Source organism: Eleginops maclovinus, chromosome 1 (assembly GCF_036324505.1).
Source record: "Eleginops maclovinus isolate JMC-PN-2008 ecotype Puerto Natales chromosome 1, JC_Emac_rtc_rv5, whole genome shotgun sequence".
NCBI classification, from domain to species: domain Eukaryota; kingdom Metazoa; phylum Chordata; class Actinopteri; order Perciformes; family Eleginopidae; genus Eleginops; species Eleginops maclovinus.
This window is the reverse complement of record NC_086349.1, coordinates 1394394-1417886: the sequence shown is the minus strand read 5'-3', so window position 1 is coordinate 1417886 and position 23493 is coordinate 1394394. Positions and strand designations below refer to the sequence as shown.

The 23493-nt window shown below is 40.6% G+C and overlaps 2 protein-coding genes across 3 annotated transcripts; one reads left to right on the top strand and one right to left on the bottom strand.

Annotated features, from left to right (window-relative positions):
- Window positions 1-3204: 3204 nt before the first annotated feature.
- On the top strand, window positions 3205-9913 carry LOC134869134 (large ribosomal subunit protein eL22). 2 transcript variants are annotated; one of them, XM_063890578.1, is made up of 4 exons: window positions 3205-3312; window positions 4447-4557; window positions 4812-4936; window positions 9714-9913. In XM_063890578.1, exons 1-4 carry the CDS (start codon window positions 3301-3303, stop codon window positions 9856-9858), a joined length of 393 nt encoding a protein of 130 aa, XP_063746648.1. In that variant the 5' UTR covers window positions 3205-3300; the 3' UTR covers window positions 9859-9913. The 2 variants fall into 2 exon arrangements, with proteins under 2 accessions (XP_063746648.1, XP_063746657.1); XM_063890587.1 differs by having other exon boundaries at window positions 3227-3312; window positions 4450-4557.
- Window positions 9914-10275: 362 nt separating this feature from the next.
- On the bottom strand, window positions 10276-22409 carry rcc2 (regulator of chromosome condensation 2). Its single transcript, XM_063890566.1, has 13 exons — window positions 22260-22409; window positions 20990-21204; window positions 20285-20378; window positions 18304-18447; window positions 17636-17767; window positions 17325-17413; window positions 16565-16679; window positions 15854-16020; window positions 15438-15618; window positions 15155-15260; window positions 13941-14013; window positions 13743-13820; window positions 10276-11244 (listed from the first exon to the last, which is right to left on the bottom strand). Exons 2-13 carry the CDS (start codon window positions 21188-21190, stop codon window positions 11140-11142), a joined length of 1485 nt encoding a protein of 494 aa, XP_063746636.1. The 5' UTR covers window positions 21191-21204; window positions 22260-22409; the 3' UTR covers window positions 10276-11139.
- Between the last annotated feature and the right edge of the window lie 1084 nt (window positions 22410-23493).

Genomic DNA, 23493 nt, shown 5'->3' with positions numbered 1-23493 from the left:
TAGTGAGCACGGATCCAGCCAATCAGGATGGAGGACTGAATGCTCAGAACAGTTTGGCTTCTCAGCGAGGCAGTAGCAGAATGGGCTTCAACGGTACGGAGCTATTTTTTCAAAGGTAAGGTAACGTACATTCATTGCTGAAGTTGCAATGAATCACAATCCACTACACTGAAGTTGCAATAACACCACTTTGTAAGCTATTCTCTTTCATTCCGGACCCATAAGCAAAGCGCCCATTTCCTCCATTTAGCTCATTCCCGATTGATGCACGTTAGTTTACTAGTTCGCCAATAGAGCCTTAATAGATGTCAGTCTAACTACTGAAACATAATCCAAACTAGCTAGCCATTTACAAAACGTAACGTTACGTTTAAATGTCTCACAATTTGGTAGTTCATATAGCTGTAGTCTATAGACCTTATATTTGTATTGAACTAATTTGGAATAATTTCGTTTTCTTATGAGTTACATCAGTGTCCGCAACGGAGGGAGCGTGGTTCGCCTGATGTCACTCGTCATTTTAAATCTACCTATCCAGTAAAAGTTTTCTGTCCCAGCTAAAATTCTGTGAAACACCAGCGATATCATTTGTTACATTTTACTCACTTTCCCTAAGCATTTTTAATAAATAGGCCTACACCAATCTAAACCTCAGTTTTCATCAGTGCCTGACAGTCACAGACGATAGACGATAGGTTTAGCTATTCGAGCTAACTTATAACATGTTTCAGGCAGTGTTATGGAGAGGGCTAGCTAGCTGTTTATCTTACCTGGTCGCAATTGACTGACGATAAATCAGATTTGTTTAAACTTTTATTGGTCAACGGGTGGATACAGCAAGATAAACGTGACATTTTTCGGTCAAAAACTTGACTGTCATACGGGCTTGGGCCCATTATTGTTACGAGTTATGACCGTCCGTTTGTCTGCAATCTGCATCGCTGCGAGTGAATGGATGACTGGTGGCGCAAGTCACCTCAGTAGGCCTGTCATATGACGTGCTTTGCTAACTGCACAAATAAGAAGTTAAAACAAACACCTCAATCACCTGAGATGTTGATATGATATGCCAACATGAGACCCGTTTCAAGCTTCTTGCTCCAAAGGCAAGGAAGTTCCTGTGTGCCCCACCCTCTTCTGTGCCAAGTGAGCGTATGTTCAGTGAGGTCTCTGCTATATATGAAAAAACCAGAAGCCGCCTCACTGGAGAAAATGCAGAAAAGCTCTGCTTCCTCCACCATAACCTACTCTTGCTAAATTGGGAATACTAGACTTGAGTAAACCAAAGTGGTTTTTTTTGCCATTTTTTGGTTCATTAATCTACAGGGAGTGATTTTATTTATTCAATTAATTCATTAGTTTGTCATTTTCAGTTCATTAAACATCAGGGAGTGATATGATTTACTTTTTCTATTTTTCTATGATTTTACATTATATGCATATTTTTTTTTAAATGCTGCAGGCAGCTCCCTACACTTTGTGTTACAAAATAAGAACTATTAAATACTTTTGAATTACATTTCTGCTGCATATCGCCTTTTTTTTGACAACTGACATATTGGTTTTTTTTTTTTAAAAAATTTAATATCGGTTTTACATATCGGTTATCGGACTCCTTTTTTGGTAATAATTGATATCGGTATCGGCCCTGAAAAAAGCATATCGGTCGATCCCTAATTGTCGGTGCACTTGGTTTCCTGCTAACTCTCCCTCCACGCTGCATTTTTCATGGTTTAATTATTTTTTTGGGGGAAAATAAAACAGTTTAGAAAAAAAACCTGTGTCCTCAACTGAATGATCCCACCACTGCCACCAATTGTCAGGGACCAAGCAGTAAGGCAACAGGACACAGGAGTTGGATAAAGAAACTGGGGGTTTTATTTACCCAAAAAGAAAACATTATAAACCTAAATTCTCTAATAACTCGGCCTATAAAAGAAGTCAAAAGAAAATACCTCAAATAAACTGAACATCTCCTTAACAGGAGTTGACTCAACAAAATGACCTGCTATAATGACAGACCAAGGAACCTATATAGTGGCTCGACCAAACCAAGTAGAAACCAAGGGGTAATTCAGATTAGCAGCATGCACAAAGGACACTGACAAAACCCAAATCCCCTTTGACATGGAAGCCGGTGGTTTGTCTCAATCCGTCCCAATTGGCTGCTTGCAGTGTTTATAAGTCCTCAGTGCTCAGCCACACCTTTTGCTGAACCAAGAAGTAACCTCCTCCAACGAACAAGGTAACTCCAAGACAAATAAAGTAATTATACAAACAAATACTTATGTTAAATGTGCTAACATGTTTGAAAATAAACTAAGTCAAAAATCAAATCAAAATAAAGAGTTTACCATTCAAATCAAATGTGTGTTGTTAATTGGCATGTTGTACTACAGCTGAACTGAGGTGAATCCACTGAGGGTGCAATGTAACTGTTTTATCCTGTGTGGCTGTGGCCTTTCACATTCAGCAAGTGAGAAGTTGTTTTAGAGCTTTATGAAAAGAAAAGTATACCTTTTTTTTTTTTAAATATGCATTTTTGCCACGAAGGTGTCCAAGGGGTAGTACATTTGAGGAAGGCACAAGGTTAAAAGATCATGTATTTGGCGTGGGCTGATTTGACAACTCAACCTCGAATCACTGCTGAGTGCCGACACAGGACCGTCCTCATCTGCGCTCCTATTCTGTAAACGACAACTTCCGGTAGCAGAATATGAAAAAACGGGCATTTTTTCGTTTGTTTTCTAGTGATTTTAGTTTTAGTTTTAAGAAAAAAATGAAAATCATGCTATTTTTTAAGTTAAGTTGATGCCCTTTTGACCCATGATAAAGAAAAACGCCTTGTATTTCAATTTTATTTTTTCAATTTGAAAACAAAAATTAAATATCCACTCGTTTTTGGATTCCCTTTTATGAAAAGAAAATCCAATGACTAAAACATACTGACCCTTTTTTAATGTTTAATAATGTACAATGAGATAAACAGTTTGGCATGAGGGGTGGAACAGGCTCGTTTGCCAGCCTCTTTACTTTAAACAATTTGTGTGCAACATAGGTAAAAGATTGATTTGGAATAACATTTAAAAAAAATGATGTCTCATGTAAGTAGGAGGGGTGTCTGGGATACACATTTAATAGTGTGGTTCCCAGGCTCAAGGATGACTGTCATATTTACTGCATGTACATTGAGTCTGTTAATCAATCTCAGAGTCACGGATCAATCGGTAGTTTGGCGTTTGATTTCTACAGTTAACGCATGCGCACGACCCTCTCTTCCTTTCTGCTAGCTTCTCCGCCATGGCGCCTATTGTAAGTAAAGTCGCGTGCTAATCAATCCAACCAAGTTGGGTAATTTCGGTTGTTCAAGACAGATTAAACAGTCGGGATAAGATGACAGCTTTGGTATAACACTCATGATCCGGAGAAAGACTTTGTACGTTGCTTTAAAGTGTTTAATTAGCACATAGGTGGCCTGTGTCTGCGGTTTAGCTAGCAATAGGCTCATAGTGTCGGAAGGACTAGCTCACCACGTTGTTTTGTCAGTGTGGCCGCCCGAAGCACTGTGACACATATTTAGTTTAACAACTTGTACAAATGGTTTAGTTGCAAAATAGACTTATATTTCCAGCTAGCGATAGGATAGTTATGGTGTTGCGTGGTCATCTGAATGCTAACGCTGGTGGTGTGGCCGTGTGGTAGTCTTGAAATGTATTAATCAGAAATAAATGTTAAAAATATGTTGACGTCAACAGCAGGCCTACAGACACAGGTGGAACCAGTACTGAGATATGTTATATGAGTAAAAGTAGAAGTACCACAGTTTAGGAATACTGTTACAAGTAAAGTAGAAAGTACTCTCATCTAAATGTACTTAAAGTAGCGACAGTAAAAGTAGTCATTGTTTGATTGGTCCATTTCAGAATAATATCTCTGATATGTTTAATGATTGATCATTAAAGTGTTCTCAGAGCTGGTAAAGGTGCAGCTAGTTTGAATGGCTTTGTATACTGCATAAAATGGAAATACTTCTGTAAAGTACAAATCTCAAAACTGAACTTAAGTTATGTACTTCAGTAAATGTACTTCCCACCTCTGCACACATAAATAATGTACATCATCTGATTTCTGGGAAAGTTAGAATTTGCAGTGGGGCTACGGGTGCTCAAAATCCTGAAACAAGTCTGTGGTGTTTTCTATGTTTTAAAAGTATTTTAAATCAAGGGCTTGAAATGTAAGCAAAATACCTTGTCATGCATCGTATGATATGCACCATACCTTGAAACACCAAACTGCTTGCTTTGCCTAAATATCTCCTCTTGTGTAGGGTTCTCTTAGGGTTGTGAATGTGAAGAGGAAGCGGAAAAGACGTTGTAAAAAGTTACGTTGCGTTGTTTAGACTCAACATTCTGCCACATCAAGATGAGTGTTTTGTGTTTTATTAAGCAGAAAAAGCAGAACACCGGCAAAGGTGGTAAGAAGAAGAAGCAGGTCCTGAAGTTCACCCTGGACTGCACACATCCTGTGGAAGATGGCATCATGGACGCAGCCAACTTTGTAAGACAAGCTCTTATAGATATTCTCAGTGTACAGCCATGATGTGTTTCTGTCTTTTTACCATTAATAAGATTTCTGCTGACTCTGGGAAGAAGTGACACTTCAATATGAAAGTATTAACATTTGATAATCAATCATCACAGTGAACATGTGATATTTGCCAAAACATTGCTGATGTATAGCTGAAGCGTTGAGATCTCAGAATAGTGTACAGACGCTCAGTGATGTGGTTTTCTCTAATGTGGTGTTCACAGGAGCAGTTTCTTCAGGAGCGCATCAAAGTGAACGGGAAAGCCGGTAACCTGGGTAACGGTGTGGTCTCCATCGAGAGGAGCAAGAGCAAGATCACAGTGTCCTCTGAGGTGCCCTTCTCCAAAAGGTGAACACTCACTCTATTACCTAGTTATAATGTGTACTGCTCTATGCACATTATATTTAAGGTGCCATAGAATGGAAAACTGTATTCACCTTGGCATAGCTGAATAAGGAGAGTTCGGTACATTGAGCTGACATACCGGGAACCTCAAACACCATTGTTTCCTCCCTCACGTGCAAATCATGAATATGCATATCACAGCGGTAAAACGTGCGGATTACAACAACCCCTGTGTGTGACGTCACCCACGGTAGTCCAGCCCCAACATTTGCATACACCAGCTGCTGGAAATACTAACGCTAACACTTACCACTCCGTAACGTTGCTCTCCATCAGGTCCCAGTTCACCTCCTAGGCTCTGCTGTGGTGCCCTTGAGCAAGGCACCGGATACCTCCAATCCCCCCTCCCCATTGCTGGGGGCGCTGCACAATAGCTGCCCACTGCTGCTAGTACTAAGATGGGTTAAATGCAGAGGACCAATTTCACTGTGTGTGCTCTGCTGTGTGCATGTATGTGACAATAGAGAGGGTTTCATCCTCCGACTCTATCTATCCAGCCTCCAACCAACTGGCTGTTCTTCAAATTCATAGGTTTCTCCTCCGATAAAGGCTCAAACATGTAAGGTTGGATGCCAATAGCCTCCATGAGTCATCTCTCACAGTTTAGCGAACTTCACTTACTTCAGTGGGCACTGAGGCAGCCATGGATTGCTCCTTGTAAACCAGCCAATCAGAGCAGAGCTCGTCATCATTATTTAAATGAGCCCCAAATAAGGCAATTCAGCTTGTTTCATTCTAGGACCAAATCATAGGGTTGTAAATGGGCCTGTAAAACTGCATCTGGACATTTTTGGGATCAACCAAAGTTATATACCTTCTTTGTAGACATCAGAGAACAATGTAAAATACCAGATAGATGCACTCTATGGCACCTTTAACTGAGCTAATGAGTGGTGCAGGGATGAGTCTGCATACCCAGAAATGAGTCAGTGTTTCACCACTAAAGGAAATGAAATAATAATGATGATGAAATAAAACCTGTGGTTAACACAAGCTGAAGAGATTTGCACATCTTGGCCAAGGACATAAGAATGTCAGTTTATACCCCACTGGTGAGTATCTCAGGAAAAGAGACTGCGGTGCTCTGAGAACCCGACTGCACTGACAGTATCCAACGTGTTCATGTTGCACCAGCGGACGTTATTAATGTGCGTCAGCTGTAGGAAACTACTGCTCTCTGTACAGGACTACTGCAGAGACTTCAGCGTGCTCTGATGGTGTTGTTTTATGCTTTATGAATGTGGACAACAGAGAGACAAACTATAAAAAAGTAAAGTGAAACTTATGCTTGTCATCCTCCAGTCCACACGTATTAAACCCACATGAATCCCAATACATATGATTGTATTAAAAAATAAATACAAATGTATTTATAATAAACCTGTTCGGCCTAAACCTATCACTTTGTATATCAGCATTCAAAGATGTTTTGAAACGTTTCAGAAACCCCACACAGATCAGTAAACACTGAAATGTTTTTGTTTGATCATTGCAGTAAAAAAGTAACGTTCATATTTCTCCTTTTGATTAATACAGAGCTGAACGTTCAAAGCACTTTAGCGAGTTGTTGTATAAGTTTTAAACTGCTTAATAAGCACCGTAACTTTCATGAAACGCATTTCATGTTGCGGCTGCAAGGCATTGTGGGACAGCATTTTCTCCTTTCCTTTCCTAAAGGAAGGTCCAGTGTTTCCTAAGACAAAGGAGGTTATAAAGGAAGTTTCAGAGCTCCTTTCCCATCGTCTAGAGAATTCAAACAGCTCTCATCATGGCGGCCACTGAGGGACTTTGGGTAATTTCACTCCGTTAGGAACCTTCCTAAGATAAAGACAATTTGAACGCAACCGTAGTTTGTTAATACATAGGTTCTCCAACATGCAGCATTCAGAAATGCAGAGTTTCTAGAAGACATTAAGAGATGTCAGGGATGGCTGCTCTGAGCACCTAGGGCTTTGGTGCAGTAGAAACAGATTATTCCAACAACACAGGAGCAAACACAGAAGTGATAACATATTTTAATGCTTAACATTTTCACAAGTGTTTCATGTTTTGTTAGCAACATAGCTACAGCTAGCAATATGACAACTGGCAAAGCAAGAAACAGCTTTCAATATCTAAAAAGAAAACTGAAAACCCTGATCTCTGTGCTCTGATAAAAGTGCTGTAAACACACAAAATAATTAAGGAAGGCATTTTTTAATGAATGATTTAGCTAAAATCATTTCCTGTTTTCACTTTCATGAGCTTTAGAGTGTGTACTGAATACAACACCCTCTGTCCTTAGACCCCCACATTAACAAGGAAAAACTCCTAAAGAAACCCCCCATTTAACAGGGAAGAAACCTCAACAGAAGATCCTCTCCAAGGAGTGACAGACATAAAAGAGGTGTGATTGTATCGATTAGAAAGATGACCCAACAGACAACTCAAATGATAACATGACAATTATTAAAAGGGGGATGTCAACGATGTCACAAGTGCCGCGAAAAAAATGAGTGTCATGGCCGTCAGTCGGGACCACATCCACAGGCACAGCAATGTCTAGTGATCCAGGCGTAACCTTCGATACCAGCAACCTGCCAGATGAGGGACACACACACACACACACACACACACACACACACACACACACACACACACACACACACACACACACACACAGGAGGCTGAGTTAGTTACATGCATGCTTGGGACAGGATGGCATATAGAGTAAGAGATAAAAGATGAAAGTCCACGACAGTCTTAAGCCTTTAGCGGCATAACTAGGGGCTGGTTAAAGGTTAGCTTGGGCAGCCCCAACTGTAAGCTTCGCCAAAAAGGAAAGTCTTGAATCTACTCTTAAAGGTCTCCTATTATGCTATATTTGAACAATATATTGTAGGGCCATATCTCTACAAAACATGTCTGTGAAGTGTTTTGCTCAAAATACCAAACAGATCCCCCATTGTAGCATGCCTCATCCCCCTCTATTTCAGCCCTGTTCTTGAAGTGCTGATTCTGTGACTGTAGCTTTAAATGAACCAGCTGCTGCTGGCCACGCCCCTTTGGAGCTGCTGCTGGCCACGCCCCTTTGGAGCATCATGATCTCTCTCTGAAGAGAGTTTTCTAAAGAAGAAAAATGTACTTCTAATTAATCAAATTAAAATTCAAGAATTCTGCATTTGACCCATCCTAGTGTTACGAGCAGTGGGCTGCCATATGTACGGCGCCCGGGGAGCAGTGTAGGGAACGGTGACTTGCTCACACCACAGTAGCACTTGGTCTTTCGGGGACTTGAACTGGTGACCTTGAATCTCCTTACTCAACGGGGACACATTTATGTAGAAAAGACATAAAAAAGTGTATTTTACATAATAGGGGACCTTTAAATATGGAGTGGGTGTCTGCCTCCCTAAACATTTTTTGAAGCTGGTTCCAAAGAGGAATGTGCTAAAATGACACATATTGTTGTGTTGTTGGGTTCCAGAAACTGAAGAGAACTTAATTGTATTAAATACCATTGGAAAAAAAACTTTTATAGAAGGCTCCAGGGAGCTACAATATTGGCAAAGTGTTAAAAAGATTGAGAGAAAAATGTCATCCCATTTGAGCATCAGGGAATGAGTTGTAAAGGACTAATCGAGAAATACTCCATGTGGAAGAACACAACCACAATTCAGTGAACATTGTTAAAGGTCCCCTATTATGCTTTTCCAGTTGTAACCCATTCTTTCATGTTATGTAGCTTTTTCTGGATGTAAACGGTCTGCAAAGTCACAAACCCTCAAAGAACACCCTGTAGCGAGTAAAACTCTAAAGCAGAAAAGACGTGTCTATGCTGCCCTCCCACGCCTCGTAGATTTATCTTTTTCCATTTTTTTCTTCCGGGGGCTGTTGACGTCACTAAATCTAAACTAAATGGAGACCAATCGGCAAGTTGGCACTCCCATACCTATAGACCAATAGGCAAACCCTCTGCCAACCAACCATTTACTGTTGGAAGGCTGAAATGTCAAGGAAGTACTGTGGCCTGAAGTGTGAGGGGAAATGTCATCTGTTTGCCTTACCGAAGGCAGTACCACGAAAAAGTCAGTGGTTGAAATATATTTTTAACAGTGTTCCTTCAACGGTTCAAAGTACTGTACTGTGTGCCTGGCATTCAACGGACGACAGCTTCAGAAACCGTGCACAGGTTGATGCCGATATGCAAAGCGTGCAGTACTGAAGGACGAGGCTGTTCCTACTTTGTTTTAACATTACATCTGAAATGTAAGAGCGATACAAAATAAAAATGTTCCACTTTGAAACCGCCTGCTCCAGTCTGATTTGCGACAGTGGATCAGGTCCACCACGTTGGTCTGTGTCGTTTTCAGGATCGGACTCCGGTTCAAACATATGGCTGTACCACCGTCATTGTAACACAAACTGATGCTCAGCTGTAACAGCACTCTGTTAGACAGGGGCAGAGCCTCTCTGGTTATTGAACAATCAGAACAATCAGAGCACACTGGGCTCATAAGAAGCCTGTTGATCCATTAGTTTAAGCTCAACACATCAGTCCAGCCATACAGACTCTTCCAGGACCATTTAACCTAACAAAGTGGCTTTGAAATGCAAGTGAATATTAAAATGAATAAAACTGAAGGAAAATGGTGTTACATTTGTCTGTGTACCTAATATGAAAGAGTTATAAAAGTGATTTGTCCCACGTGTTACTAAAGTGAATTTGACTGTTCTGCAGATACCTTAAGTACTTGACCAAGAAGTACCTGAAGAAGAACAATCTTCGCGACTGGCTGCGTGTTGTGGCTAACACCAAGGAGAGCTACGAGCTGCGCTACTTCCAGATCAACCAGGATGAAGAGGAGGAGGAAGATGAAGATTAAAGATACAATTAATCAATTTTTGTACGTTTAAATAAATGTTGTTTACAGTACAAAAGGCGTGTCCCGTTGTCCTGACATTTTCAGAATCAGAGGACAGTTTAAACATGGCTCGCATGTACTCTTAAACAAAACTTCAGATTTTACTTTTACTAGTCTCTTCTGCTGTCTTGTTTCACAAACTGCTCCGACAAGATTACACTACAGTAAGGCAACTAGAATAAAAAGCAGTACAGCTTGAACTGTTTTGGGCTCTAAAGTCAGGGGGAAAAAAGTAGCCTTTTTGTGACTAAATTAGAAACTGATCAATTAAACATGTTCTCTGACAAGATGTCAGTCGACTGTACACTGTCATAACTAACGACTGGTGGCATAGGCTGTTTAAGACCAAGCACAGATATGTTGACAAGTGTAGACAAATCAATTCACATGAATCTTTATTTACCATTTCAATGAAAAAACAAAGTAACCCATTTGACCATAAAAAAGTATTCATTACAGGTAGGAGGAAACCACCTCTGCTGTTAAAACAAAAGACATGCCTTAGTTTCCAGCACACCCTCGAGACATGAAAGTGTGCAATAGGAAGATTCTGTCCTGCTTGTGGAATAGTTATCTGAGCAAAGACAGATCTGGCAGACAGAGGTCTTGGAAGGACTGACAGGTGCATTCTTGATGCAAACACTGACCATAACAAAAGGAATGTAATCATCTAATGGAGTGCTCCAAATCCTGATTGTAAATGTGTGGTAGCGGCAGACCGCTCGTACACTGATCCGCTGAACAACACAAACAACACTGCCATATCCTGAACAAACGCGTAGAAAAAGGCACAGGAAAGGAGAATTGGTCTCTGAAAAGCCCTCAGTAGGAAAAGACTGAGAGTCCCGTGTTGTAGCACCTGTAAATGTGACAACTTTATATACTGCAACAAAGAAAACAACAGAACAAGACATGAACGTTTGGCTGTTTTACAAAATGGAGAAGGGTTTTTGGCGAGCAAGACTCTTAAGGTGTGAAGTGCTTTGAGCAAACTTCTGCAGGTAGACTCGAGGTGGAGATATGTTGACCGTTCTTTGAGAGCTGGTGGACTATCCAGGGAATCTGTCTCCAGCCCATGTTCTCTGATTGCAGTGTCCGAATTGTTGTAGAGGCAGTTTGCTGGTAGTTGAGATGTGTGGGTATCCTTCCCCCCCAAACTCAACCGTCCCACTGGAACACCAGCAGAGACAAACAGGCTGGCCGTCCTGCTCTGGGGTTGAGGTGTTGCTGATGGAGGTCCAATCAGAGTGTTCGGGGGTTGTATTCTGGCAGCTTTTTCAGTCTCTCCTGTTCCTGCTCAGTGTCCTGCCTGGCAATCAGCAGAGAGTGACAGTAGCCCATCACCACCTGCAGCACAACACAGGGGGGAAACTACTCAGATCTTGTACTTAAAAGTACCAGAGTACAAGTAAAAGTCCTGCATTCCAAATGTAAATAGGGTTAGAAAAGCATTCTCATCTAAATGTACTTAAAGTAGTGACAGTGAAAGTAGTCATTGTTTGATTGGTCCATTTCAGAATAATATCTCTGATATGTTTTATAATTATTGATCATTAAAGTGTTCTCAGAGCTGGTAAAGGTGCAGCTAGTTTGAATGGCTTTGTATACTGCAGGGTAGCTGCTGGATTTACTGCAGGTGAACTAAAGTCTGATTTAAGGGCTTATCATATTTACCATCATGAATCCAGATCTGTAAAGTAACTAACGGGATTAAATACATGTAGTGGATAAAAGTACACCATTTACCCAAGAAATGTTGAGGGGTATAAGTAGCAACAAATGTAAAAGTGAAGTACAAGTCCGTCCACAATGTACTTAAGTATAGTACTTTAGTAAATGAACTCGGTTACTTTACACCTCTTAAACAACATGTACTAAACATCGCACTGTTTAGAATTCTTCAGAAGCATATGAGAACCTACACTCTTCAGATAAATGTTTACTGAGGTAATAAATCTAGTCAGAAGTCATTTTCAAACAGACTTCTTTACACTGGGGGTGCAGTTGAATAGTCAGTTTATCTTAGGAAGGTTCCTAACGGAGTGAAATGACCCGAAGTCCCTCAGTGGCCGCCATGATGAGAGCTGTTTGAATTCTCTAGATGATAGGAAAGGAGCTCTGAAACTTGCTTTATAACCTCCTTTGTCTTAGGAAACACTGGACCTTCCTTTAGGAAAGGACAGGAGACAATGCTGTCCCACAATGCCTTGCAGCCGCAACATTTGCCATGACACAACATTCAGCCGTTCACAGAAACAGTCGATCGTGACGGAGAAATGCGTTTCATGAAAGTTACGGTGCTTATTAAGCAGTTTAAAACTTATACAACAACTCGCTGAAGTGCTTTGAACGTTCAGCTCTGTATTAATCAAAAGGAGAAATATGAACGTTACTTTTTTACTGCAATGATCAAACAAAAACATTTCAGTGTTTACTGATCTGTGTGGGGTTTCTGAAACGTTTCAAAACATCTTTGAATGCTGATATACAAAGTCATAGGTTAACCCATTTAGGCCTAAAACGCCTGGAAAACCTATGGGCGATTTTATAAGAACCCCCTAAAACCTGAAGTGTTTCTGGAAATTCAGCAATTGTGTCAATGCCTACTAAATAGTTGATTTCTCAGCCTCTGTAGCTGACAGAAACAAAATTCAAAAACTATTTGAGAGCTTACAGCTGTGGCTTTCATGAGTGGCCTCTGCAGGTAAATCGACTTTCACACCTGGGGTGCAGTTGAAAAAACTGTGGATTAGAGTAGTAATTCTCTGTCGTCCACTCTGTTTCAAAACCTTCAAACTCATGGTCATCATCGTCACCGTCTTCAAACACATGTCTTAACCATAAACCCCAGTCGATTGGTTTGACGGGTTCAAAGTAGTCAGCAATAATGTCATCAGCGCTGTGCAGATCGTCAATATCCATCCTTCACTAACCTTAGAACTCCCTCCGCAGTAGTCTAAGTCGGCCATGATTGTTCTAAAAAAATCCAAACAATGCCACGTGTATATTCTGATGCATTTCATTGGGGCTAAGAGGCCGATAATTAATGCAAAAATATACCACACAGCTCTTGTATCAGAAAATGAGGTATCCGCTGTCCCGGCTTCAGTGGTAGAATGACGCAACAGCGCTCCCGGTTTTAAATGGTAGAAATGCGGCAACGCTTTCCCGGCTTCAATGGGTTAAGGCATAACTAGTTTATAATAAACACATTTGTATTTATTTTGAAATATTTTCATATCATCGTACGTATTGGGATTCATGTGGACCGGAGGGTGAGGGGGACAAGCATAAGTTCCACGTCCTTTTTTTACTTCAATTCCAACCTCTGTAATGAAGAATATACGTCTCTGTTGTCCTCATTCATAAAGCATAAACAACACCATCAGAGAGCACGGTGCAGAGTAGATGCACTTTCAGTAGTCCGCGTTATAGAAGCTGTAGTTCCCCACAGCAGACGCACATTAATAACGTCCGCTGGCGCATCATGAATATGTGGGATAGGGTTAGTGCAGATTCTCAAAGCACCGCAGTCTCTTCTCCTAAGTCCTTTTGAATTCTCCTATCCACTTTTCCTTAACCCCGTGACGTTTCACGCAAAGGTCAAGGAATAGTAGATCGAAGTAGACTATAGGAGCTAAAGATGGTGAACATCACTACCTGCAACAGCCCAGTCCCAGCCTCACAGCTGGAGGACGGGACTATAAATTGGTTTAGAGGTTGTATTTGGAACCCTCAGTGTGGCGCACATTACTTTCTAAACTGGGAGTAACTCAGTGTTGACATTTTCTACGTGATCTGTTTGTTGGTAGTTTCCCCCGATAGGAGCCAACAGCTCCAGTTACCTGCTCAACGTAGACCCCATCCAAGGTCTTCACCTCCTGGGCGGTGGTGGAGGATTTTGGTTTGTTGTCTCCATATCCCTGAAGGACAGATGAGGAAAATGAAATCAGCGCTGACTCCATCGCCTCAGCCAGTAATTTATTATCTGTAAATACGTTTTAATGAACAGTTTGTCCAGCCATGGAGGCCTCAGGTCTTACCAGCTCTCCAAATGTGGGCGAGGGGCCCCAGCTGATTGTACTCTCATCTGCAGCAACAATAATGCTGCTCTTCCTGGGAAATACAAACACACTCAGTCAGACTCCACACAGAAGTACACATTACTTCTGCAAGTCCATGTAGAGCAAGGGAAGGGGCTGGAAAAATTAGTACTCATTATAAGCACTTGCAGTACGTTCCCTTGCCCATTACATCTGTAATTGTGACCCGCTCTATCGAAATCAGCTGGAAGTTGCAACGGCTCATTTCCAGATAGACATGGATTTGTGTAAAAAACTAGTTTTTCGGGCTTCAGGTGTTTTGTTTGATTTTAAATAAACGAAGTCTTGGCTTTCAGAATATTAACACTAGAACCACCAGAATGGGTCATTTTACCCCTTATGGATGCATAATGCCGCGCTATAATTTGCCGCTACATCCTGTTGGCAGCAACGCTTATTGTTTAGGTGTCCTTTGATGAGCAGGTAGTCATACCATTAGCTATAACTAGCTAGATCTGATCGATATGGACATAAACATGAGTGAAGTATAATCTGATGCGAGAGAGAGAGAGGAGAGAGAGGGATCAGTGATCAGGATCAGCTGCTGCTGACGGAGAACACGCAGCTCCGCCCGTTCACCTGCAGCTCTGCCGCGGTACGGACCGGTGAGGGGATCAAAACAAACACTTAGACCCTACACATGTAGCTATTTTATCTACCTCTCCAACAAAATGAGTTAGTTATGAATACATTTATTCTTAACTGTCTGTCGGGTCACTACATACTGGATTAGCGAGCTGCATGTGACGGATACGGAGGGGCTGTAAATACCTTAAAATTGACAAACTTTGAAGGCCTTTTTCTCAAAGTCATCGGTAACTCTGTGACAGTCATTATATAATGTGACATTTTGCTTAACTTAATCCTGAGATCATTAGAAGCTAGGAATCTCCTCTTTGCAACACTGTATATAACTCAAAATGTGTTTTCGGGTCAATGCGACTGATTTTGATAGAGCAAATCACAATTGAAATACTATCCATGTCTCTGCTCCTGTAGTATACAAGTCTATATTCCTGTTGCTGCAGTAATTTTGTCTTTTATAGAACATTTTAATTCATCCAGAATATGTTATATTGTGCATTATTTGTAATACATCCCTTTTCTACTGTAGATATGTTTAGAGCGGAATAGATGGAAGGGTCCCGACTCACCCACAGGACAGGCTGCGTATCTTCCAGCCACACAGATCCTGCACAGCTTTGGGGTACATGGTGGACTCTCTGGAAGTGTTTGTCACACCCCAGAAAAACAGCCCCCCTGCAAATAAAAAAAACAGATAAGACATCTAAAGCACAGCAGCATCAGACAGCATTCTTCATAGAGCTGACTTTACATTTGGAACTCAGTGTTCTCAGCCTTTGCCCCTCTTAAGTCATTTTCAAATGTGTTGTAAGGGGAGACACCGACGTCACTGTGCCTATCTGAGAGACTTACCCATCTCACTGACAGCGAAGGAGCACTGGTATCCGCTACAGATCTGACTGGCGCCACGTCCAGGGAAGTCAAACAGTTTGACGAGCCGGGGAACCATCTCGTCTTTCTGCTCTGTGTGACCCAGGCGGCCGTAACCCCCGAACCCCCAGCTGAACACCCGCTTCTGAGAGTCCAGCACCAGCTGCAAAACAACACAACTCTTTAGGGCTCAATCAATTATTTTATTAACATTTTATTCAGAAAGCACAATAACACAAGTCTGTGTAGTGCAGTTTACAATCTGTACAGCACCTGTAGCATGTCCTTGCAACGACCTCGCAATAGAAAAAAAATCTCCCCTCAAAAAAACAAAGCGTGTATAATCTGGGAAGTCTTCTCCACAATATGATTTGGTGCTTAGGAAACTGATTTCTCACCGTGTGGTTAGACCCGCAGGCCACGTCTCGGACCACCACGTTGGGCACTGGCATGACCTGGCCATCCTTGGACTTCTCAATGAAGATGGCGACACGGCGAGCGATGAGTTCGCAATCGAACTCGATGCGCTGGGCACGAGCGATGAACTTTCCATCACTGTTATGACCTGCGAGAGAGAGGGGATGACTCGAGGTGAGACTAATATTTCAAAGAAATTACACTATAATATATATAATAAAATATATAAAACCCCAACTTGTGAAACTAAACTATTCAGTGCTCAGTGTTAGACTAACTGTTTCTAAATGACCTCACACATATCTTTGACAGGCAGGTGCTATTACCAATATGGCAACTTCTGTTGTAAATCTTTGAATGACTGTGCAATGTATACTTCCACCTTTAATACTGCCATGGCTGCCATCTGATAACTGGTACTGGATGTCTACTTTGTAACTTGCACATTGTGTAATTTCTACTTTTATGCATGCTTCTTAATTAATAGTAAGCCATCAGTGGTTATTTACTTTTGATGCAACAGTGTACATTTTCCCTCTGTGGGACAAATAAATCTGTTCTGATTTGTGCTAAACTTTGTAAAACTGGCATCAACTTGAGATATTGAAACAAACATCAGCCCATCTCTCCAGCTGATCACCCAGCTTCTCTACCACTTTTAACAAAGTAGTGTTAGCCCGTTGTTCGCGTACCCAGCTGTCCGTACTCGGGGCAGCCGAAGGAGTACAGGTTTCCTTTGCAGTCCACCACCATGCTGAACTCAGCTCCACAGGCCACCTTCACCAGGGGCTGTCCGTTGTAGGAAATCTAGAGGAGTGAGAGAGAGACTGTAAGACAATAGAGAAGGTTCTAACATGCTTCCTGTGAAGCATGTGAGCGGTAACTGAATTATTATAATGTATCTCAAACGTGTCTTCCTTTCCCTCTGATGCAGATTTGTATCCATGTGTGAACAGTACAACACTGATGCACATAAAGCAGATCCAAAGTCCACACACACAAGATCTACTCGAAAACTGTTAGCCGTCCTGACAGAGCAGAGGATTCAACTTAAACACACATCTTACAGCGCCAGCAGGATGCGTACATCACCAGGATAATACAATGTATAATATAAAATGATTGGATGGTGAAACATTTCTCTAAATGCACATTATATCTAGCATTTCTCTATGTTATAGCATAAGGGATGCTTTTTGGTTTCATAAAATTTTGCGATCTTTGTGAAAGGTTTTTTTCAGTGTACTTTTCTTATTCTGAAATTATAAATGGTATGAAGGACAAAACTAGAAGCGACTTATGAAAAGGGTTTGGGACAAAATAATAAATCTGTGGCAAATTTAATTCTTCTTCACGTGATCTGGAAAGCTTTTCTCCCCATACTGAACTACAGTTAGCAGCAACAATTAAGATCCTATATTGCAGAATGTGTGTGTGACGGTGTTGGCTTACCGGTGCTGGGCTGAGCACTGCATCCGTCTGGTTGCCTTGGCCAAGCTGACCCAGCTTGTTCTCACCAAAAGAGTATGCAGTGCCATTCTCTGAAGAGGAACAACATCAGAAAACATCAACGCTCACATTCTGTCTGCTGCTGTTCACAATATTCTTCAAACTACACAGCAGGTAATCCTGAATAAAACTGCTGTTTATGTCAAATATCAAACAAACACATTTTGTGTGGAATTATCAAAAGCCCAAAGTATGATATAATTCCAACCAATGACCAACCAAAAGGAATCTGTAACCATGGTGGCTCCATCTACCTGTGAGTGCCAGTGTGTGGTTGCGTCCACAGGCTGCAGCAACAATCACATAATCAGCCAGGGCCTCGATCAACTTGGGAGCCTCCAGACGCTTGGTGTCTCCATGACCCAACTGACCTTTTTCATTCCGACCTGCAAATACACAAACCAAGACCTCAGTGATGGAGAATTCAGCCAATCTACACAGACCTTTATACATATCTACATAGTTAACAAACAGTTATACCCAGCTGTGTTCTCTGGGTATGATGTCATACAGTTTATGGCCAGTGATTTTCAACCATTGTACTGTGGGAGATCATCAGGTGTGTCGTGGGGAAATCACTCAATCGGTCCAAAAATATTATTTAGTTGCTGCAAATCCGACGTGCGATGTTCCCAAGCCAGCTTTAACTTGATCTCCAAAGTTTAAAATAAGAACACAGACTATTTTGTTTGCCTGCATTAAACTCAGAAAAGGTTAACTTCTATGAGCAAAAAAAAAAAAAGCTACAATGTCTCATTGACTAAGATGTTATTCTTGGTGTGCAACAGGATATAGAAATATAAAGATAGATATGTTTTTATTGTAAAAAAAAAATCTAACGTGGCTCAAAAAAAGTTGAACAGTGGCTTACAGTGTTTTGAGTGTGAAGATAGTTGTGACCCGAGTGCAGCATGGTACTTACCCCAGCTCCACAGCTTGCCCTCTGAGGTCATGAGCAGACTGTGTGCAGCGCAGGGCCCGGCCACCACACAGCTCACCTGGACATCATTCAGACAGCCGTAGCGGTGAGGACCCCACAGATTCTGGCCCAGGTTGCGAAAAGCAGCTGGAAACACAAACATCAAAACATGATCAAATCATTTTTATATGCACAACATCTGTCAACTCCCGCCCCGAGCTCATCCACAGCAGATGGGATCCTCCTTCTGAGAGTGAATTTGAGTAAAGCTGCTGGGTCATGTACTAAAAACATGTGCTAACCAGCTGACTGACATCATCATTGACACTTTAACATATCCCTGTCACAGGAGCATGTTCACCCCCGCTTCAAGACAGCCGATTTTGTCCCGGCAGCCTTTAGTCCAAACGGCCATCACACCCACTCTGTGACAACTTTGAGAAACTGGTTCTCAAGCACATCCAAAAGTACCTGACAGCAGAGGATGTTGTCTCCACTGCACTCACACATCTGGCATTGTAATCACACATCAGAATTGTGTTTGTTGATTTCAGATACGTCCCGGCAAAGTTTGCACACTGGGCTTGAGTACCACACTCTGCAATCTGGAGATTGGACATCCTCACAAATAGACTTTTTATTTTATCATTGTATGTTATTTTATTCCTGCTTGTTTGTTCCTCGATCATTGTGAGGGGGGGGGGAAACATGAAGGCCTTATAATGCTAGAATCCAGCCTCATAATTACCACCAACGATCAGAGTGAGCTCCCTTTGAATAAAGGAGTGTTACATAAAGGGTTTCAGAAAGAACTGTGCATGGTGTCAAGTCAAGTCTATTCTTGTTAATCTATTACTTGAACCAACTTAGATCCCCCACAGTCTCCATTCTTTTCAGGACTAGCTGCTCTCACCCTTCCACAAGGAGTGCTAACATACCCAACTAAACCCTTGTATTATATATAAGTGCACTACCAAATAATTATTGGAATGTTTTTGGTGTTTTGGCAGACACAGCACCTTATCCATCTCCAAATGGTCTTTGTCTATGCAGCTGCTCCTGCTCACACCCCCAAGCCCCCCCCCCCCCCCCTTCAGTCTTAACAAAGCAGATTTATCAGTGTCTCCCAGAGTGGAGAGAAAGGATGGAACAAGGGTGAGCACAGAGCGCCCCAGGCATCAGCTGGCCTGGTGGTGGGGGGGCAGCACACATCATGCATGCATATGAAAGAACATTACTGTCACAATCAATTAATGAGATCTGACTGGCTTTAACCCATTTGTGGCTTGTGCCAAACAATCCAAAACAAAGACACATAATCACCCAGTGCTGCAAATACACTAGATTGAACATTTTTGATTCTGTCTGGCATCACACATTATAGCTGAAACCTGAGTGAGGGGTCAGGTAGAGATTAGAGTTAATACTAATGCTCACATTTAATATCACTACACTCACAACACACAGGACCACATAAAGATTGAGATTGGTTAGAGTTATCTATTAGTGACGTCCAATTAAAGCGAATCTTCACCCTGTTGTAAATACACCTTTCTTTATGAGACAAACAGTCTGGGGACAGCGCTGGAGTCAGGAGATGGTGAGCTCAGCATAAAGACAGCAAGCAAAGCATCCGCCCAAAGTTTAAAATACTCATTCAAAGTTCACCATTTACCTAATATCCTCCCCAAAGATAAAAAAACCTGTTCAAATTCTATTTCTGTTTTTCTACTGTATGGTTCAGCTCAGCATGACTGACTCACTTTTGGTAACGGGCACATTTCTCCATTTTGTTTTCTACAGCAGATTGTACTCCCTCTCTAAATCTGGGCCGAACAAATGTAAATGATATTGCTTGATGGTGAATTGGCTATTTGAAAATGGCCTACAGCACACAAACAGCCTGACGTTATGATCCACAGGTATGTGTCCTACTATAGACCTGATCAGCTATTTTATATAGATATACATTTGAATGTGCTACCTTGTTGTTTAGGCACCTCCTTTCTTCCAATCAAATCCCAGTTGGTTGCTCCAAAGATCAGCAGTTGACCTTTAACCTTTGAGCAATCAAGTTTCTGTGGAAAGGACAAAATAAAGTCAACAACAAACAACCTCATGCAGCTGCCTAAACTCAGACGGCAGAACAACTGTAATTAAATGACAAATTTAATTAATGAAACATTCTGGGATTTGGAAAATGTTACCTTGCTCATTCTGATAACAATGTTTAAGAGCATTGTTTCCATCCATTTTTTCCTTTATATTCCTGAAGTCTAAACCAATTGATGTTGAAATATATGATTTCATTTATCAATATAGACCAAGTAACTGACTTTCTACAATCATATATAAAATATTATATCTTGTAGACAAACATAAGATAGCTTTGGTAACAACTCTTCCTGCCGAGATATTCACTTCAGAAAGCAGATAAATGATTTAAGAAAACTAAATTCCATGCCAGACCATTCCTACATGATGGGGAAAACAATACCAATGTTGTGAGGTACTAACTCAATATTTTCACTTCCAATTCTTAAAGTATCATGAATACTGAATGAGAATGTAATAGTTTTTGTTAACGTATTTTCAGGAATGGCCATTGTGAAATTGGTTTGAATATTCATGTTTAAATTCATATGTAATGATGCTCTCCTTTAGTTTTCAGAAAGTGCATCAAACCTACTATTTTCTCTTTGACGTCGTCGGCCACAGTGACAGGCTGCAGGCCGGACTTGGAAGCAGGCTTGCCAGGTTTCTTGTTGTTTTCCTGTTCGAAGTCAAACTCATCGTCACTACTGAATTCTCTCTCTTTCCTCTTGCCGCTGGTCCGCTTCTTTTTCACCCCACCATTCCCTGAGACATCTGTCACCTTCTTGCGGGGCATTTTTCAATCTGAAGCTGGGATAGATGTGGGAAAGAGGCAGGGGTTTTAGATTATACAGAGTGTAACAATAATGGGTTGTTCAGACTGGTACTTTACTTGAACCGAGAGAACATTTTCAATAAAGACAAATAGACATACATACAGACAAATAATTCACGTCTACAACTAATTTTGAAGAATGGAACAACAATGAAACACGTGGGGTTGTCTCTGATATACCAAAATCTAGACGTTCCACATGTGAAAAACAAAAAAAGTAATGTATGATAAATTGATTTGAAAGAAACATTCAGTCTATTGCTTTTTGTTACATGAACAAGAAAACATTTCTGAATAACTGCTTCATACATAGACGAGCGCGCACGCACACACACTGAATAGAGTAACTATACAGTATGTATTTAAATGGACTAATGTTAAGATGAACAGGTTTACTTTATTTACATGCGCCAAGTAGCCATTGTAACCTCCATTTTTTTAGAACCCATCATAAGAATCGAGATTTTGTACATTTTCCTCAAAATGTAACTCGCTGTCAAATGCAAAGCCAGTGTAAACTATCGGCAGGATAGTAATGCCCATAGCAAACTAAAACCTGTACCGGTATCCGTCTGCTAGCTAGTGTTAGCTGCTAGCTTCATTATGCTAAGCCGCTAACCACTGCCGTTCTTTGTTCACATAATGGTTGGGTAGCAAGCTACGTTAGCTAACTTGCTAACGTAGAACATGAGAAGTTAGTAAGTTAGCGGCTACACAAACGAGCTAGTTAAAGGTTGTATGTTATAGAAACATTGCAGCTTCTCAGAAACACAGACTGAAATTAAAGTGTTTAATATGTGCAGCGGAGTGATAGCCTTCATTAAGCTAACATCACCTCGCCACTGTAAGCTAACAGGCACTCTCAATAAAGATATGGAAACTAACGTTACAAGAAATGATGATACAACACAAACTTTTTCAATATATTCTTGGTTAGACACGTTTTAACTTTAGCGTACGTACAATCCCGTCGACTCCGACAAAACATGTGATTTGTAAATATCATAGAGCAAAGAATAAATATATGTACCGGTGATTTCCTGATTCAGCAGCTCTCTACCCGTCTCCGGTTTGATTGATTTGAACAAAAGAAGCTGCAGTCTGCTTTCACACCACGTGGTTTGCATTAAGTATTCACACAGGAAACCAAGCACTCACCAATTCCTACAGCTGGACCAAGAAACACTCAGGGAGTGATCACAACAGTCACAGAAAGCCAAAAGTAACTGAACTATCATAGACAAGATTCACAAAAAGTTTTGTGCATTGAAGAAAAGTGTTATTGAGAAACAACCTCTGGAATAAAAAATAAACAAAACTTGAAGTAAAGAGAATGTGACAAAAAGTGTTGTTGTGTGATCGTATTTCAGTTGTCACATTCTCTTTGTTTCAAGCATTTGAGTTTTGACAATGCAATCCCATCTACCAACATTTGGAATCATCAGTAAATAATAATAATAATAATAATAATAATAATAATAATAATAATAATAATAATAATAATAATAATAATAATAATAATAACAATAAACACTATACCTTTTGCATTCCGCTGTATTTTTATCAGTCAAAGTTTTAACAAAATGATATCTTTAGCTCAGTTTGGGTGATTGTTCAAAAATAATAATAAGCTGATTTTATTTGAAAACACACTCCAAATTTCCCTCCTGCCTTGCAGAAAGACAAGAGTGAAAAGTAATCAGACAAAAAGATTTTGGAAAAAAAGTTACATTTATTCTCAATAAACAAAATGGATATTTTCAACTTCTCTTATGATTTGACTGAAACAACTGCTCCCCTCTCAAGTAGGTGAAATTATTCAATATTTCACAAAATATCCGAAAAAAGTCACACAAAAATGTTAAATTGTAAAGTTGTTTTGTTCTGTATAGGTTGCAATTTATAAAAATGTTTGCATTTCTTTATTTTACTTCTCGAAGTTGTAAAAGATACAGTACACCTCAGTGGAGCTATATTCACGCAAATAAATATAACATGGTAACGGGTGAATTTTCAAATTGTGAAACGTCTGAAGCTTCAGTGGTTAATTTCACCAATGCTTTGCCAGAAACTATAAATCTGACCAAAACTAAAGGGTCAGTAAAAGGAACCCTGCAGGAGCAGAGAAAATGTGAGGAAGACGAGATGAGGAGGAATTCACTTTTACAGACAGTCGCACATTTCTCAACTAATAGTAAATTACCAACTTAAAGCTTATCATTTCCCTTTTATACCACAGAAAAACCATTTCATCCTCATGAATT